This window comes from Balaenoptera physalus (genome assembly GCF_965194825.1).
Source record: "Balaenoptera physalus genome assembly, chromosome: 1".
NCBI classification, from domain to species: Eukaryota; Metazoa; Chordata; class Mammalia; order Artiodactyla; family Balaenopteridae; genus Balaenoptera; species Balaenoptera physalus.
The window spans coordinates 90,683,497-90,703,874 of record NC_138882.1 but is presented as its reverse complement, the minus strand read 5'-3'; the positions used below and the strand labels follow the sequence as shown (position 1 = coordinate 90,703,874).

Here is a 20,378-nt window from a genome sequence, read left to right as displayed (position 1 = left end):
ATCCCAAGGACCAACATATGACCTTTAATCCCCAAAAGATAAAACAAACGATCCCATTATATGTGAACCATATCCACAACACCAGAATCTAAGATTCCTACTCCAAAAGAGTGGCTAAAACAACTTCTGTTTGAGGCAATTCTGCTTACTTAGCACATTATTCCCCCCTACAGTTTTCCTTCTTTTGTTTTTGCACTAAGGTTATTTGTATAAAAAGCAGAATCTTTGTTGCCTAGTAATTCATCTGCTCCAGCTGCTTGTGTTCTGTTCCCAATCAAAATTCTCGGTTTTCAGCCTCCTCATCTTTTTTATAAGGAGATCAGTGAATCTGCCAGCCTGGCTCCTTTTTCCATCCTACAGAACACTGGGCCCCAAGCTCCCATACACTGCTCCTCTTTTTGCTTCTACCTTGGGGTTATGTATGGCTGTGCCATACATAATCTATCAGCGCTCATCAAAAAGTGTCCACTGATTAACAGAGCACCACTGCCACCCCAGTTCCAAAATTGTCCAACTGCAAGTCTGGGCAGGGCTACCCCAAGGTCAGAGAGACTACATGGAGAGGGTTCTAAAGACCAGAAGCTCAGTGAAAATCACAGAAGGGTAGGTGGGTACAATTAGGTAGACAGTAAAATAATCCATTATTCTATCAGAGGTAGAAACATATAGGAAAGTTGATCATCTATTATTATTGTCAATTCAGTTTAAAGCATTTTATTAATCATACATACACATTTTTCAATGTCTAATTCTCATTGTGTTCCTTTCCATTCCATAGACTTGTCTATCCTTTTCCCAGAGCTCTGTGTCTCTTATTTCTCACTGTTCCTCCAAAAAGGACAATAAACAATTTCCAAGCCACTCATCATCATAAACCCTGACATGTTAAATTACCCCCTGCTCAGTTTATGGACCACATGGGCCCATAAAACTCCTCTCTCACCAGAAAACCACCCCATACAAAATTCTCACTTCCCCTTTTCCCTCCTGGGAAGGATACTTCTTAAAGGAACAACTGAACCACACCCATCCCCTTCCTTCCTGCTGGAGGTGCATCCCCCAACCCAGGACACTAGGGGGACTCCTCACCTGGAAGGCAGTTGCACTCAAAGGTGAAGTCACCAGTCTGCCGGCAGGTGCCTCCGTTGACACAGGGGGAGGGTGCACAGGGCACGTAGGGACTGTCACAGTGCTGGCCTGTGAAGCCCTGGGGGCACTGGCACTGGTAGGAACCCGGGAGGTTGAGGCAGGTGCCACCGTGCTGGCACCGTCCTGGAACGTCACACTCATTGACATCACTCGCACACTTCTGCCCTGTGAAGCCCGCGAGGCATGTGCAGGAGAACTGGTTGGCCACAGTGGTGCAGGTACTTCCATTTGCACAGGGCTGAGACAGACAGGTATCCGTCCATTGGCACAGTTTACCTAGAGGAAAGATAACAGAACTCAGTACTGCCCACAGAAATGAGGGTCAGCCCCATCCCACCACCCCACATCTCCCACCCAAAGGGTGACATAGGGGAGCCACTGCATGGAGAATCCCTAAGCTCTTTGAATTTTACAGGAAGCCCATATCAGAGCTTCCTCAAGTTCACCTGACAGGGGCACTCTCCAGGGCCCTCAGCTGAGACACAAACACTCAGTGGCTCACATGGGAGGGGGAGGGACAGTAGGTTAGTCACGGGAAGCCTACATTAATCCCTGCAGCACAGGATCCAGAAGGGTCTGGATCCACCTACTGTCTCACACCTCCTTGTCTTTGCATAAGCTGCTCCTCTGTTTGGAAGGCCATCTTCCTTTGTGGTTACATAATGGGCTTCAACTTATCTTGACAGCTCTACTCATAAGTCATCACTGCTGTAAAGTCATCCTTAATGCTCCCCTCAGCTCCCCAAATCCCCACCCCCTCTCCCTCACACACACACACCCCTGCACATGCAAACATATACCCCAAGTTGTCCCACTGGCAGGGGTCAGATCCCTGTAGTAGGCTCTCAAATCATGTCTTTTGAATGAATAAAATGTACTGATATTTTCCACAATACATTATGACTAAATAGACCTCTTAGATGATAGAAACAAGTCAATATGACTTCCATTTCCCTTAAACACAACACACATGCACACGTATTCTGGGAAACATTTTGTTGATTGCGGTCTTGACAAAAATATTGCTGGATGTGTTTGAAGGAGATAAAGACTCTCTGGTTTCCTATATATGGAAATAATTAGAAGCTGTCATGAGAATAAAGGTCTAGAAAGGTAATTCTTGTGGACTCTCTCAGGTAGGAAAGTACTAGAAAGAAGCAGGAAGAAAGTACTGGATCTCAAGGCATAACTCAAAGGAATCGAAGCAGATTCTTTGAGGTAGAAAGAGAGAGAAAAAAAATACTCCCATGCTACTAGTAAATTTGGTATTCACGTGGTTTTTTGTTTTCATTAGTTTAAGCTTTTTTCAAAACTAAAGATACGAGAACCCCCTGAATTTGTTAGTACTCCAATTGGTTGTCTAGGTAAACATCCAAATCTTTGACCCCCAGAGAAAAGCAAATGACAGTCATGACAGCTTCTCTAAAAGGGAGAGAGAGGTGACACTTGAGCACACAGAAGTGCTCTCTGCCTATCAGGAATATCAAATCGAAGGGAAAAGGTGCAATAAAAATTTGGGTACAGCATGTATATCTCAGAGTGCTAAGCAGAGAGAAAATGAAGGAACCTCAATTTTTCTTCCTATTTTTTCTTCTGAGAGGTACTTACCTACAATGGAGAACACAGAAAAATGGTTACTTTTGACAACTGTGTATATCAGAGTATTTGCCTACAACTGAAACAAGAAGATCTCTGACCTTGGTTTCCCATATATGTTTTGTACAAGCACTAACTTCCTGCCTCTGTTTCTTTATCTGTGAGTGAGGTGAGCTCATACGGTCTGACGAGGTGGTATAGTGAGCTATCCCAAAACCAAAAGAGTGAGCTTGACCTGTGGCAGTTCCTAAAGTGACAGACAAAAGTGGCAGATGTGTAAAGATGATCAGAATCCTGCAGACCACCAAGAAGAGTTTGTTTTAATGGCAAAGGAATACATTTTAATTTGAGGGTTATTTCAGAGTAACATTTTAGTTATGAAGAAGGCACTACTGCCATTTCCACTAGTCAGGATTAAAATGTGTTAAATGGATATGCCTTCCCTTTGCCTTGTGGAGCCAAACAACTCGAAACCGACAATCAGGAAAAAATTATTCTCTTAACCACCAAATCTCTTCAATGACTCACAGTATCAATGCTGTCATAGTCATGATGGAGATAATGGAGCATCCTAATTATCTTCTACCCGTAACAACACCTTTTAATGAAAAACCAGTAGAACAAGTATTCCAAACTAAATGATCCAGTCTAGTTTTCTGAATATGTTTTTCATTTTTTATTAGATTTACAGAATTGTTGATATAGTGGGGGACAAAATGATGGATAGTTCTCCTTCTCTCGTCTAACTTAGTAAACACGTGTGGTTCATTCTGAATCAAGCTCAGACCCAGCTTTGAAGAACCCACAATATAGTCAGATGAGAGACACGTAAAAATTAATTACCATAAAATGTGACACATAAAATAACAGAACATAGAGACTAACTGTGTAAAGGAATCATGAAAGGGTCACTAAGAGTTTACAATAACATTGGGCAATCCCCAACTGTAGAAAAGGGCGTTCCAGGCAAAGGGGTGTGCAAAAGCATGGAGGCAACAGGAAGCATGACATTTTCAGGAAATGATGAGAACGCTGGCGTCACTAGAGCGAGATGCGTGTGGGGAAGTGAGGCTATAAGAAGATGTGAGGCCTAGACTGTAAGGGCTATGCAAGCCATGTAAAAGAGTTTGTACTCTGCAGACGATGAAAACTCACTAGGCTGGTAAGCAGGTGAGTTTGTGAGAAGATCTGCATTTATGTTAAAGATCCGTGGTAATGTGACAGGTGAACAAGAAGGGGAGAAAGTAAAGGCAAGGAAACCAGTTAGGAAACAACTGCAGGAGTCCAGGTGAGAGATGACCTGGACCTCACCTACAGAGCAGAAGAGGAAATGGAGAGGAGCAGATAGGTGAGAGGTATTTCAGAGATTAGACTGGGTGACTGAGTCTAAGTGGGGTACAGATAAGTGAGAGGGAGTTTCTAGTTTGGAGTATTTGGAGTGTACACTGGTGCCACTATTATATCAACATGTTGAGTTTGAGGTACCTGTCAAATTTCTAAGGATAATATGCAATGGAGAGTTAGAAATATGAGCCTGAATGTCAGGGTTGGGGTGGAGCTAAAAGGATGACCACGAGAGGCATCAGCAAGGGATGAACATGGTGAGAGTTGAAGCAACTGGAGATAGCGAGATTCCCTGGGGAAAGCTGTGCTATGACTCAAAACAGGGCTCAAAACAGAATTCCAAAGAACACAAAAATTAAATGCATAAAGACAAGGATAAGGCAATGTAGAAGCAAATGGAACAATCAGTTTAGAAAGCTCGAAAAGCCAATGCCCTGAATGTCTGGGGAGAGGAGATTTCAAGGAATAAGTTATCAGTAACACGAACAACTTTTCTTCTGGTGACAGTGAAGTAATTCTGATCCCCAATCCTGATATGTATTCTTCAGTCAGTCAACTACTTCTGAGTATCTGACCCTTTTTCTTTCTCTTTCTCCCCTTTCAAAAGGAACTGAAGGATAGTTGATTGGAACATTCCAGTTCCTTACCATAATGTTAAACCTGTACCAGAGTTGGGGGACCCTAAAGAACCAGATGACAGTATCTAAAAGATGCTAAATAAAAGTACCTGCTGAGGATGGGAAAGTATGGCCCTGAGTCCCATTTGTTACCTGTAAAACCAACTTGGCAGGTGCACTCATAGGTATCCCGGCTAAGCACATGGCAGGTGCCTCCATTCAGGCAAGGGTGAGACACAAAGCAGGGGTGAGTGGTCGAGTACTGGCAGTCCTCGCCTGTGAAGCCCGGGGCACATCGGCATGTGGCTTTCCCCAACATAGCATGGGCCACACACGTCCCACCATTCTGGCAGCGGTTCTTCTCACAGGGGTCTCGATGTTGACAATATTCTCCCAAGAATCCCTCTGGGCATCTGTATGGAAAAGAGAGGAGTCCATGAAAATACTTGACTTCTTATAAGTCCCAAAACTTACAAGATAACACAGTCCATTCAAGAAAACACTAGACTGTAAATTGAGAAACCCAAAGGTACAACTGTAAAACTGACTCACTTTAGGAGAAGTGTTTAGAGTACTTAACTGCATACTCTCATGTCTTTTTGAGTTTTGGCAGGTGACAGAATATCAGGTGGGTGACCCAGCATGGTCTGCCATGGCCAGTGAGCATGACCCTTATTCAGAGGCAAAATACAGCCATAGCTTTTTTCATGTAGGTGCAGGCTGGTATGCTGTAACAGCACCTTTTTGTGCAGCACTGTTGATACTTGTCTTTAAATTCATTAACTTTCTCATTTTGACTAAGTCAATTGATAGAATTAAGACAGTCACATGATAATGTATGGACTGAGCCTCTTATCCTCTCCAATTTAAAATATATAAAATATCTCTCAAGCACTGAGAAATAATAAGTTCTACTTTTCTTGTTTCCACTGAGACATCAGTTGGCCTATACCTAGACTTCTGGGTTATGTTAAAGGGGTTGAGACTGTGATAAAGAAAAAGGAGGTACAGGAATGGCGAAGGGTTCAAAGGGGCTTTTCAGAAACTTAAATCTGTTAAGATATTAGTAGCAGGCAGCTTTCCTAACCAAAAAAAAGCACAGAATATAATTAAAATAACATTTAAAATATCTAAGGTACCATACAAACACCAAAGTGGAGAAGGGAAAACAACTCAAGAATAACATTCTGTAACATTTTCCACACACTGTGTTGAGGAATCTTTTTATATGCCATCCATTGGTTCATAAGATACACAACCACCCCAAATTGTGTGTAATATTTACTACAGTTTTCTCTAAACACCATAAAAAGGCATGGAAAGTCTCCATTTTCATAATGAAGAGGTTGTTCAAATGGGACCTCTAAGAAGCATTTAAATGAACCACAAAGTCTTTGATTCTAACTATAAATCTTGCCATTTGGCTGTAACCCAGATATTTGGTTCAACCTCTTTCTCCATTTTACTTTTTGGAGGATAGAAAACTAACTGCAAGGCTGTTCCACCATTACCTCGAAGACAACACATTTAAACCAATGTGTTTAAATCCTATCACATCTTCCGATGCTCAATCACTATGTTCTGACCCTCCCAATCACCCAGACTTGAAGCACTGGGGTCCTGTCTCACTCCTTCTTGTCTTTGCCAACCATATCCATGATGTTTTATTAGCCACTGGTTGACCAGGTGAGGCCTTTAGAGGTCACAGTTTTGAGAAAAGGAGAACCAGATATTTGGGAACTAAGACAGTACATGCCCAGACGAATTACACAGTAGCTAAAGTGGCTGGAGGAGGAAACAGAGCTAGTAAGTAGCTACAGTGGCAGTGATGCAACGGACCCCAGCCTCCTCACCTTCTCCCAGAGCTCTGAACAGTTAGCGTGGCGGAGCCAGGAGCAGCTAGAGCTCTGAGCATCCTCGTGAACAGGTGAAGCTAGAGAATAAGAGGCAGTGAGGAGAGGGCACAGCACTGAAACCAAAGACTGGCTGAAGTCTCCAGTGAGGAGTCTGCACCTCATGCGGTGAGGAGGCCCATTTGGAGTCCTGGTGCTATGACCTTGGACAAGTTAACTGGGTTGGCCAAAAGGTTCGTTCAGCTTTTTCCGTAAGATGGCTCTAGTAGCGCTTAGTTGTCTTTAACTTCATTCGAAACAATTTTGTTAGACTGTATGGTGACAGCTGTCATATCAGTGTACATTTAAAAAAAAAATTATTAAAATTGGTGAATTTTTGTGTAGCCATTTTAATACTGAAGATGGAAGAAAAAAGCAACATTTTCGGCATATTATGCTTTATTATTTCAAGAAAGGTAAAAACACAACAGAAACGCAAAAGAAAAAGAAGATTTGTGCAGTGTATGGAGAAGGTGCTGTGACTGATCGAACGTGTCAAAAGTGGTTTGCAAAGTTTCGTGCTGGAGATTTCTCGCTGGATGATGCCCCATGGTCAGGTAGACTAGTTGAAGTTCATAGTGATCAAATAGAGACATTAATTGAGACCAATCAACGTTCTACCATGCAGGAGATAGCCGACATACTCAAAATATCCAAATCAAGTGTTGAAAATCATTTGCACCAGCTTGGTTATGTGAATTGCTTTGATGTTTGGGTCCCACGTAAGTTAAGTGAAAAAAAACCTTCTTGACGGTATTTCCACATGTGATTCTCTACTTAAACGTAATGAAAACATTCCGTTTTTAAAACAAATTGTGACGGGCGATGAAAAGCGGATACTGTACAATAATGAGGAACGGAAGAGATCGTGGGGCAAGCGAAATGAACCACCACCAAACACACCAAAGGCCGGTCTTCATCCAAAGAAGGTGGTGTTGTGTATATGGTGGGATTGGAAGGAAGTCCTCTATTATGAGTTCCTTCCAGAAAACCAAATGATTAATTCCAACAAGTACTGCTCTCAATCAGACCAACTGAAAGCAGCACTCAACAAAAAGCATCCCGAATTAGTCAACAGAAAATGCATAATCTTCCATCAGGATAATACAAGGCTGCCTACTTCTTTGATGACCAGGCAAAAACTGTTACAGCTTGGTTGGGAAGTTCTGATTCATCCGCTGTGTTCACCAGACATTGCACCTTTGGATTTCCAATTATTTCTGTCTTTACAAAATTCTCTTAATTGAAAAAATTTCAATTCCCTGGAAGACTATAAAAGGCACCTGGAGCAGTTCTTTGCTCAAAAAGATAAAAAGTTTTGGGAAGATGGAATTATGAAGTTGCCTGAAAAATGGCAGAAGGTAGTGGAACAAAACGGTGAATATGCTGTTCAATAAAGTTCTTGGTGAAAATAAAAAATGTGTCTTTTATTTTTACTTAAAAACCGAAGGAACTTTTTGACCAACCCAATAATTAACTTCACTATCAGCTCTCTCACATTTTAAATAGTTAATAAAGCTACCTGCATCGTGAAGCTGTTGTAAGAATTGAACAAAATCAAGTATGTGAAAAACTTTATAAATATGTAAAAGTTTTGCAGATGAAAAACATTTTTTCTCTCTTTGCACTTATTGAGGAAAAATATAATGCTTTATTCAAATCACAGCTTAATTTTATAATAGAATAGGTTATTTGCTGATTACTTTTTAAGTAAAGGAGCAAAAATTGCCAACGTAGCATAGGTAAAATTAACCCTGAGCTATATTATTAAAAGCATTTGCAACTTATTCAAGAAATCTGTTATGGAAGATGTTAGAAACTGCGACACAATTCTCAGTCACAGTGACAGTCCTCTGGGCATTAAGCCTGGCTAACACCTCTCTATTCTCCCACACGGAAATTCTTTGCCTTGTAAATAATGGCAAACTTTTAAACCTGGGTGGGCTTTGCCCAGCTTTGCTTCCACCACCTCCCCAACACTATCATATGGCATCTGCTCGGAGAATGCAAACTCATTCAAAAATGAGCTTCATAAACATGTAATGAAAACGTAAGGTTCCCAGGAAAACAAAAATGAAAACAATATGCAAGATTCTGAAGCCAAACAAACGTATTCCTGAATTATCTATTACTAAGGTTTAATCTACATTGTTGCTTCCTACCAGTATGAAAAAACAAGTTTCAGCTAAGGTATGTTTAAGAAACCAGTAAAAATAGAGGTGGTAACTACAGCTTGTGGGTCTACTCTGACCCACTGCCTGTATTTTATGGCTCGAGAGCTAAGAATGGTTTTTACATTTTTAAATGGTTGAGGGAAAAAAATTTAAAAAAACAATAATATTTTACGACATTTGAAAATTATGTAAAATTCAAATTTCAGGGTCCATACATAAAGTCTTATTGGAACGCAAACATACTCATTCATGGAGGGATTGTCTATGGCTATTTTCGCACTACAATAACAGGGTTGAGTAGTTGTGATGAAACGATATGGCTCAATAAAGTGTTTACTATCCGGTGCTTTATAGAAAAAGTTTGCCAACTCCTGACTGATAGAATATCTGAAGCCTAATTCTATGTATAGCATCCAACATGCTTATTAATAATGATGCTGATGATGAAGAAGAACATTGTCATATCAGTTTCCACAAAGAATGTTACACTCATTCATTCATGCAACAAACATTTACGAAGTGCCTATTAAGTGCCAGGCATAGTTCTAATGCTAGGAAAATCCTTGAACTCGTGGAGTTTAAATTCTAGTAGGAGAAGACAAAAAGCAAAATTAATAAGTAAAATATATAATTTGTTATGTGGCATTAAGTGTTATATAAAACGATAAAACAAGAAAGGGGTACAGGAAGGGAATGAACTGGGGATAATGGAGGTGGATAAGTGAGGTATTTCAGTTACAAATAGGAAAAGCAGAAAAGGCCTCACTGAAAGGCACATTTGAGTCAAAACCTGAATGAGGTGAGGGACTAGCCATGCAGGTCTCTAGGGAAAGCATGTTCAAGGCAGACAGAACAGCAAACGCAAAGGCCCTTAAATAGGAAACCGTCCTGGCATGTTTGAGGAATAGCCAGGAGACCTCTGTGGCTCCACCAAAGGGATTAAGAAAAAAAAGTAGCAGAAAATATATTACAGCTATAACTGGGAGGCAGATCATGAGGGGTCTTCAGGCCACTGCAAAGAAGGATTTAGGGTTTTACTCTAAATCAGATAATACTTAGATATGATGTACAACTGATTTATTCTCCTTAAGTCCATGTACAGAAACACGTCTTATTTTTATGGGAAACTAGACCCATTGTTGGTATAATAATAAAGAATTTCTTATTTAAAATGTTCTAGAGGGCTAGACATCAGCCTATTCCTTTACCTTAAAACATGTACAAGTCTCTTTTAACCTACATTTTTCACTAAGCCTCATTTCCCTTTCCAAATTCTTCCTTCACAAACAAACTTCTATAACTGTAGCCTAATTTTACAGCTATTTTCCCTTTCTTTTCCATTTTCTTATTTGTTCCTTTGCAGTAAAACTTTCATTCTACTTATTGCCCAGAAACCATGTCCTAAGAGCAATGACTTTCCCCTTGTCCAGTTCAATGGTCTCATCTGAGATTTCTTCATAAGGAAACTCTCTCCCTTATAGGAGGTACTGCTGACCATGCCTCCATCACTCTACTTGTTTTACATTTGGCTTTTATGACTCCCTCTGTATCTCAAAGCTTGGTAAATTCTTAGTCTAGATTGCTGAATCCCCTTCTCCTTCTTCCCCATCAATTTATGGCCACTTGAAGCTTAAGTCTGGGCTGGACTACTCTTTTCTCTCTTAGGCACTTGTTATTTTTGTTATTGTTCATTTTGTTTTAAGCAACTACCTTCATGTATACAGCTCCAGTTCCATATGTTCAGTTTACTAAAAGTCATCTACTTACCCTAATATATCCCGCCAATACTTGAAACTAAACGTTTCAAAAGTAGGATTATATTTCCATGAAACTTTAATTCCTCCATTTTTCTAAGGCTTCCATTCACAATCTCAAAAGTCATTTTTGGTTAATCCTTTTACATTATATATAACTTATGAACATGTTCTGATGTCTTGTTAACTGAATTCCTACAGTACTCATCATTCACACTCACTGTTCCCTTTCTGATAAAAAATTCTGATCATCTTAAAAGCCTCAGGCCAGACATCTTGTTGCTGTCTTTTTCCCCACTTCCATCCATCCTTGTAATAACAGAACCTTGGGATTAAAGACACCCTAAGGTAATTTCTACCCAAAGAGATAATTCTTTCTAAAATATCCCTAAAAGACAACCACAGCCTCTACTTGAATAAAAGTAGTTAAGCATGGTATCTGAGAAATAGAATTTAATAAATACTTGAAGTTATTTTGTTCCTACTATTAAAAGCACAGACACTAGAACCAGATCACCTGGATTTCAATCCCATGTACTCTATGAGTGATCTTGAGCAAGTTACTAAACCTCCTTGTTGTAAAATAAATTTAATAATAGTGCCTACCTTGTAGGGTTTTAAATAATTGTAAAGCACTTAGAACAGTATGTAGCACACAGTAAACGCCATGTATTTGTTAAGTAAAATAAAATTACTGGCTCACTACTTTAACAATAGAACTCTTTTCAGTGTGGGTGGATCCCCATGTCAGGAAGCTCTTTCTTTCTGATGTCTTCAAATTCTACCTTCCTTCCTAGGTATGTATATACCAAGAGGTATAAAACATAAGTCCATGCAAAAATCTGTAAAGAATGTTCAGAGCAGTATTATTCATAATAACAAAAAGTAGAAACAACCCAAATGTCCATAGCTGATGAATGGATAAATAACATGTGGTATATCCATACAATGAAATATCATTTGCCATAAAAAGGAATGAAGATTTGATACATGCTGTGACACAGATGAACCTTGAAACTACCATGCTAAGTGAAAGAAGCTAGACACAAAAGGCCACATATTGTATGACTTCATTTTTGTGAAATGTCAAGAATAGGCAAATCTATACAGATAGAAAGTAGACTAGTGTTGCCAGGGGCTGGGAAGAGGGGGAACTGAAGAGGGACTACTAAGGAGTAGAGAGTTCTTTTGGAAGGTAATGAAAATGTTTTAAAATTAGATAATGTTGATGGTTACACTTAACTGTGAATATACTAAAAACCACTGAATTGTACACTTCAAAAGGGTGAATTTAATAGTATGTGAATTACTGTTGGTAGGAATGTAAATTGGTGCAGCCACTATGGAAAACAGTATGGAAGTTCCCTAAAAAAACTAAAAATAGAGTTACCATATGATACAGCAATCCCACTCCTGGGCATATATCAATATCTAGACAAAACTCTTTAATTTGAAAAGATACATACACCCCAATGTTCACAGCAGCACTGTTTACAATAGCCAAGACATGGAAGCAACCTGTCCATGACCATCAACAGATGAATGGATAAAGAAGATGTGATATATACGTATATACCCATACATACACACACACACACACACACACACACACACACACACACACACACACACACACACACACACACACACTGGAATATTACTCAGCCATAAAAAAGAATGAAATAATGCCATTTTGCAGCAACATGGATGGACCTAGAGATTATCCTACTAAGTGAAGTAAGTCAGAAAGAGAAAGACAAATACCATATGATATCACTTGTATGTGGAATCTAAAATACGATACAAATGAACTTATTTACAAAACAGAAACAGACTCACAGACATAGAAAACAAACTTATGGTTACCAAAGGGGAAAGGGAATGGGCAAAGGATAAATTAGGAGTATAGGATTAACAGATACAAACTACTGTATATAAAATAGATAAACAGTAAGGTCCTACTGTGTAGCACAGGGAACTATATTCAATATCCTGTAATAAACCATAATGTAAAAGTATACATATGTGTGTGTGTGTGTGTGTGTGTGTATAGAAAAAACTGAATCACTTTGCTGTACACCAGAAACTAACACAACATTGCAAGTCAACTATACTTCAATAAAAAATTTTTAATTAAAAAATTTTTAAATAGTATGTGAGTTATATTTTATTTAAAAAAAATAATTCTGCCTCCCTATAATTTCCACCTGCTGGCTATGCCTGTCTTCTAGAACGAAACGGAACAAGCCTTCCGCTTCTCTTACAGGTGGCCCTTCAAGAATTTAAAGATTGGACTTCCCTGGTGGCACAGTGGTTAAGAATCCATCTGCCAATGCAGGGGACACGGGTTTGAGCCCTGGTCTGGGAAGATCCCACATGACGCAGAGCAACTAAGCCCATGCGCCACAACTACTGAGACTACGCTCTAGAGCCCGTGAGCCACAACTACTGAGGCCACGTGCCACAACTACTGAATCCCGCATGCCTAGAGCCCGTGCTCCACAACAAGAGAAGCCACCACAATGAGAAGCTCACGCACCACAACGAAGAGTAGCCCCCACTCGCCGCAACTAGAAAAAGCCCGTGCACAGCAACAAAGACCCAACGCAGCCAAAAATAAATAAATTTATTTAAAAAAAAAAAGAATTTAAAGATAGCTATGTTGACTCTTTGTTTTCTTTTTTCCAGGATTCAATGCTTTGGACTCGTCCAGACTTCCTCACCATTTTAGTGGCTCTCTGATGCTTAAGATAACAACAGTAATAATAATAACAGTGACCAACATTTTTGAAGCACTTACTATGTATTATGTATTTGCTAAGCATTTTATTTTTATTACTCCCTATAACAGTTATGTTATATTATGCTGTCCATTCTGTATACAAGGACCTTGAAGCTTAGAAAGATGAAGATTTCAGAGCTACAAGATATCAGAAGCAGGATTCAAATCCAGGTATGACTCCAGAGCCCACGTACTTCAAAACTGGGCTATCCTGCCTAGCCCCAACTAGATGATTCTAGTTCATCAAAAACCTCTTTAAAAGGTAGGGCCCAAAATGGAAAAAAAACACCTGATACATATGTTCTTACCACTACAGCATAGAGCTGGACCATCACCTCCTGTGATCTGGACCCTGTTGTTTCTAATATTGCAGCCTAAATTGGTGTTCACTTTTTTAGAAGTCACAAAATCCAGTCAGTTAAAAAGTCCATATTTTGTTTCACATGAACTATTTTTATGCCATATTCCTCCCACCCTATATTAGTACAACTTGTTTTTTGAACCCAATAATTGGACCTGTAATTTCTTTCTTTTAAATTCACCATGTTGAATCTTTACCCCAAGTTTCCTTGATTGAGATAACTTTTACACTTTATTCATATAACCACAGAATGTCAGCACTGCACCAGACCTCAGAAGTCAACTGGTCTGAACCCCTATTGCACCGATAAGGACACCAAAGCTAACTGACCTGCCCCAAGTTTGTCTGCAAATGTAGAAATTTCCTCGAGTTTTGCATCATCTACAACTGTATTTCTATCTTTACCTAGATCCTTTATCAAAACATAGAATGTCACTGAACTGAAAGTATTCTACGAAGTCTTGCCCCAAGACCGGTAGCCATTCAGTCAGCTCTGTCATCTCAATTACCCCAGCATCCTGTCCACACCTCTCCATTAACGGTAGCCAGAAAATTGCTCACTGAAAGAATGATCCTTCTCAAGTATAATTTTGATCATGTCACTCTTCTGCTCAGAAACTAGCTTTAGGGCCCAGCCCCTCAAATCCTTAGAATCTATGACCTACTTGTCTGCCCCACTCCTACCACCCGTCTTACTCCTCAGAGATCCATAACTTAAGCACTCCAGATTATTTCCACATTCATGTCTACTCTTCCCTATATAAAGATCTTCTTTCTAATCTCCAGTGAGAAATATCACATTTTCCCATCTGATAATGCCTCTAATTTATTTTCCTTTCGTCGATCCTTGCTTCAGAGACCTGCTCAAAACCTATGTCCATTATTAAGCTTTCTCCACACCATCTCACCCATCTCTGATCTAATAGTAGTTGCATTTCATGTTACATGCTACATAATTTCTAACAGTGTGGCTCTTCTTCATTTAAGCCATAATTAGGTCTTTCCTGTGCGTCTCTCAAACTCCCATTTGATATTTTTTTTGTGAGAAAGGGCATATCTTCAGACCCTGGTGCAGGTGCCTTGAATACCGTGAACACCTATGTTGCAAAATCCCCTCCCAACCTCACACTATGCTCTGCCTGGTAGAACACAGGCCAAGGCCACCATAAGAATCATCCTGAGGTATAAGATTATCTCTCACACCCCAGGAGGCTAAGCAGAATTATGAACATGGGAAGAAAGGGGAGAAATGGGTGAGACAGCCAGAAATAAAGGACCCCTGTTTCCTAAAGCAGGAGACCTCTCAACTTTGCAAATCCCTGTTCAACTGTAATACAAGTACACCATATACCGTTAGTCTGAGTGGGAATTAAGACTCTCCACTGAAAACAGGAGCTTAAATAGCCCTCTTCTTGAGATGGCTCAAGTTGAGTTTATCATCCAAGTTCCCTTATAAATCTTTAGTTCTATTAAGTTATTAGAACTTCTATTAAGTTCTATTAAGTACAATTTTTGGAAAATAGCCTAAATCTTGAACTAAAGGTGTATATAAAAAATTTCTAAAAGATAACCAAAAAACTCTAACAGCTGCCTTTTGTTCCCAAAACAATATGAATGCCCCCCCCCCGCTCTGGAGGGAATTTATCACTTATTTAAGTAGTATTCTCAGTGACTTCCTCCTAGTCTCTTCCTTTCTCTGGCTTTGGATCTCTGAAAGAATATAGTTCACAGAGGAGGCTGTGAGTACAGGGAAAGTTTTGGGGGGTTTTTTCCCTGTAAAATAATTTCACAAACTAATCTGAATACTTATCAGCTCCATACAGATATATGCATGCCTTTTTCGGAAAAAGTTTGCCATTTCTGACACAAAGAGGTCCACTCTTTCATTGTTACTGTTCAGACACACACATGGCGAATGAGGTGAAGGGGAGGGATGGAGGAAAGAAAAGAGAGAGGAAAACAAGGGATTCCTCCTAATGGAACTAGAAAACATTCCAACTGAATGGATGCCCATACAGTCCCCCCTCAATAAAACAGATGAAAACCAGACCCCAACTCTCACATGTCACCAGCAGCCTGGATTCGTTTACATGTAGCCACTTTACAGACTTCAACGAAGCTGGTATTTGAATAGCAATTCCAATCTATCTGGCAATGGCTGCAGTTCAGGATCAGTCTCCCTAGTAATACAGGACAGAAAAATTTGTTCTTTCAAGTTTCCTAAGTGAATAGCCACTCGTCTAGAGAAAAGCTTAAAACACTGCAGCAGCTTGTGTCAGCTCCAAGATGACTGAAGTCTGAGCAGGAAATAAGCCCCTTTTCCAAATAAAAGCCAGTGTTCTCTCTCCTTGTTTTCTCCACCGAATGTTCTGTATCAGCAGGGTGAGTCCAAATGGCATGCAGGGCTTCGCTGCAGCTCTGTCTTTAGCTTTTTTTAGCGAGGATTTGGTCATTAAAAAAATAAAACAACAACGCAAAACGCCACCACATACAAGAAGAAGAAAAAGAGAGGCGTGCTTTACGAAACAGCTATTTCAAAATCATGATTTTTAAAAAACTATACAGAATGTGGAACGGAGGGGAAAAAAAAATGTCTCATGTGGGTTGCGTCGGCCCTGCAGCTGCTCCTCATTAAAGCTCCTCTTTACTCCCTCTGGGCTGGTTTCCAGCAGAAAATTCTTTAAACAGAACTCCGCTTTCAACCCACTTTCTTCTTGCTCTGGGCCTCTCGGCCCCCCAATCCGCAGTGGCAGCCTGCCCTAGCTGAGCTCTAGAGGGGGAGCTGTCGTTAAGGGAAATGAGGTAAGGGCAGAGGGAAAAAATAAGAAACCAAATTAAGCATTGGTCAGTAACAAAGGTCTGCAGTTTGAAAAGGCCCCAAATCAGTCTGTTCTTTCCTGTGACCATAATGCCAGCTTAGTTTCCTGCCCCCTCCCCCAGGCCCCCGTTAAAGTAGATAAAAAATAATTGCTAACAGCCAAGGCTAACTGTAACCAGTTAAAGTTCCTATATAACACTTAATTCCCAAGGCTCTGGCTTACAAACTCCTAGATGCCCCAGAGCCTACAGAATCAAGTCTAAACGCTTGGTTGGCACTCAAGAGGCCCAACCTACTAATCCAACCTCACCGTCCCCCTCCTCTCAGTACCACCAGTTTGACATCTCATCAGACTGTCAACTTTTTAATTCTATAACTCTGCGTAAAGGTAACCAACTGGGTTATGCTAATTACTGACTTTGTTTAAAAAAAAACACAACAAAAAACAAAACAAAACAAAATAGTACTTGAAGACTTCTTGTTAACTTCCTGGTAAAGAGGGGAAAAGGGAAGAGGTCTGTGATGCTTACTTCTTCTTGCCATTCCCACTCCCACTGTCACCTCCCCTCCCCCCAAAAAAGAAAGGAAAAAAAAAAAAGGAAATACTATAGCTTACTCAGCAAGAAGGAAAAAGAAAAAGAACTAAAAAAAGTATTCATAAAATGGTACAGATGAACCGGTTTGCACGGCAGAAATAGAGACACAGATGTAAAGAACAAACGTATGGACACCAACGGGGGAAGTGGCGGGGGGCTGGTGGTGGTGGGATGAATTGGGAGATTGAGATTGACATGTATACACTGATGTGTATAAAATAGATAACTAATAAAAACCTGCTGTATAAAAAATAAAATAAAATTTAAAAATTTAAAAAACAAAAGTATTCATGTATAGAGTTAGGGCCCAGTGCTGGGCTGTTTGTGGTAAAATACACTTTCTAGGGCTTTGCTGGTTTGATGTAAAGGAAACAAAGACAAATATACAATCAATTTCTCTCTCTCTCTCTCTCTCTCTCACTCATGCACTCACACACACACACACACCTTTTTTTTTTACCACAACTAATAAACAAAGACTACCAAATACTGCAGGACAGCCCATTTTTCTACTATGTAAATTCAGCTTCCTGAACAGAACATTTCTGCTTTTCTTGTAGAAGTAGTTCAGAAAATGTTAATCTTGGTTCCCACATTAGTCTGAACGCTTCCAAATTAAAAGTTTCCCACAGGAAAAGGATTTCATGGGGAGTTGTGAGGCTGGGAATTGTCTTCTGAAACTCCACCTCGCTGGGTTTCCACGTGTTCAGCTTTTTCAACCACTCCCCCCCCGCCCTGCATCTGAATAAAGCAATAAACACACACCGATTTTAATAAATCCAAACCAACCAGAAGCTGCCGTGGTATATGCTTTAAAACTGTTAATTCATAGCATTGTTCATCTTCATCAGAGACTATGAAATCAGTAACCACTGCAATAGGAAACCATGCTTTATTTATGTAAGAATTTGCAAACACCCTTATCTTCCAGTTTATAGTCTGGGCTCATTTATCAGAACTCAAAAGCTGAACTGAGTGCCTAGCCTCTTCAATCATCACTTGAAAGATTGGGCAAGGGCACACAAACAGCACTGAAAGAGTTCTGTTGCTGCTATAACAGAAGATGGTCTTTCCTCTGTCTTCTAGCACACAATCAGTACCTTACCATATTTCACTGCACTGGACCCTGAGAAAATATCTACTTGTGATTAAAACATGGCAAACATACTCTAAACACGTAAGTTTACAAAAAGCACCCTTCACAGTAATAGGCAAAAATGAATGAGTTAAGCCAGTTGTTCCCAAGCTATGCACTGTACAGTTGCTGCAAGGAGTCTGTAAACGCTTATAAAACACTCTCTAGACTACTAAATAATGTCCTGTCCATATTAAATGGACTGTAAATGCTGTTACAATTATTAAAATTTTGAGGTATTATGAAGGGTGATTGAATTCTGAGTAGATTTTGACATGATGCATTGTCTTCAAGCAAGAGACCGTGAAGTGGCTTCATCTCAAGATCATCTCTCCTTTACGCCTTACACTCTCGCGAGGCTCAGCTTCTTTAGCTCCTAGAACATGTTATAGTGCGCCTCCAGACCTCTGTACATGCTGTTCACTCAGCCCAAAACACTTTTCCCCTCCCTCTTCTTAAGCCCTAAAATTCCTTTAAGCTTCAGCTCAAATTTTATTTCCTTTGAGAAACAGGCTTGATGCCCCCTGCTGTATATTCCCATAACCCTAACATATATCACTCATTACCTTGTATTATGATTATTTGTCTGCCCAACAGACTTAAGAATTATTCATCACCATACTCCCAGTGCCTAATACAGTAACTGGCATATAGAAGGCATTCAACTATTCAGGGCTTATATTGTTAACAGAAGCCAAAAGGCAAAATGCAAGGGTCCATGGAGTCTTTACACCTTCAAAAGACTTTAATTATACTCAAAGTTTGGGAACCAGTAGGTTGAGCTATTTACCCAAAGGATTATCAATACTAATTAAGATTCCTGATATATAGAGGACTTAACCTTCACTTACCCCTAAATCATTTAAAGTGGGCAAGCCAAATCTATACGGAGTAGATTTTTTAAATCACATATTCCCCCAAAATATGAAGTTAACACACACACACACACACACACACACACACACACAGAGTCTGCATTTTCTCTTATACTTTTATTAATCTTTAATAAAACACTGACTACATGAAGCACCAGGATCCTGAGTGACAGAACATCCTGCAAAGTGGCCTCAGTAACATAAACTGCTACACTCTTTTTAGAAACTTAGCAGTAAAAATTAAACAAAATTTCAGAGAAAAAAATTGAGTGTGGGTGCTTGCTTTCTGTTCTCCAACATGAGTAGGTGACCACCTGTAAAATTCTGAAGTCTAAAAAATATTTGAAAACAGAAAGTTCCAAAAGCTTATGGTTTGGTCTGAAAGGATTCCTAGTTCAAAAATAATTGTACTCAAATCATATCAAACCAAACCTGAATGTGAGAGTAGGCTGGAGAAAAACCTGCATTTCTCCAAACTTTAAGAGGGTAAAAAATATTTCTTTGTAGATTCTGAATACATCATTCTCGAAAAAAAAGTAATAATCACATGTATAGGTATGCAAAACCATTCAATGAATAATTGGAAAATACAATTTCAAAATGCCCTGAAACACTACAAAATCCCATTTAAATGGCCTTAATTAGAACCAGAAATAATAAAAATAGTGGGCATCATGGGAAAAATAAGTAACAGTGCCTTGAACCCTATTTCAAGACAAAAACCACTACTTCCCATAAAAGATAGGACCATGGCCCAAAGGGTTAAAAAAATGGTTCTTGGGGGTAAAAAAAAAAAATCTTAGATATTACAATGGTTTGTGAACTTCCAAAGGGCCACAGTAGATAAACTGATATACAATATATCTATGGTATTAAAATTGCATGGGGCAGGGGTGGAGAGATTAGGAAAAAACTCTAAAAAGGCTCCTTTGGGGCAAGGGGTGATAATGATAAAAAGGTTGAGAAACAATGAGATAGCATATCCAAATAAAGTAATTTTTAGCTTAGTATCTGGCACTCATAACACTCATAAATGTTAGCTGAATTAAACAGAAAAGTTTCCTACAAATGTTGCCTATAATCGTATATATTCAAACTCACATGTCTTCAAAAAAGTGTTCCTCAGCTTTGGAAATTCCTTCACCTATGCCTGATCTGCTGTATGAAATCAAATTCTATGCCTCCATAGGGTCAAAGTGAAAATCTTGCAAAGCTAAACAGTGGTCTAATGAGAAAATTTATCTAACATACATGCAGATACCATACAGATTATTTCTTTTAAAAA

The 20,378-nt window shown here is 39.5% G+C and overlaps 1 protein-coding gene across 1 annotated transcript in view; it reads right to left on the bottom strand.

Moving 5' to 3' along the window:
• NOTCH2 (notch receptor 2) overlaps positions 1-20,378 on the bottom strand; it is a 178,782-nt gene that overhangs the window by 91,546 nt on the left and 66,858 nt on the right. Inside the window, exons 3-4 of the mRNA XM_082457807.1 lie at positions 4,860-5,119; positions 1,090-1,425 (exon numbers count right to left, since the gene is read on the bottom strand). Of these exons, the coding sequence (XP_082313933.1) occupies positions 1,090-1,425; positions 4,860-5,119 (596 nt within the window). The remainder of the gene's footprint in view (positions 1-1,089; positions 1,426-4,859; positions 5,120-20,378) is intronic.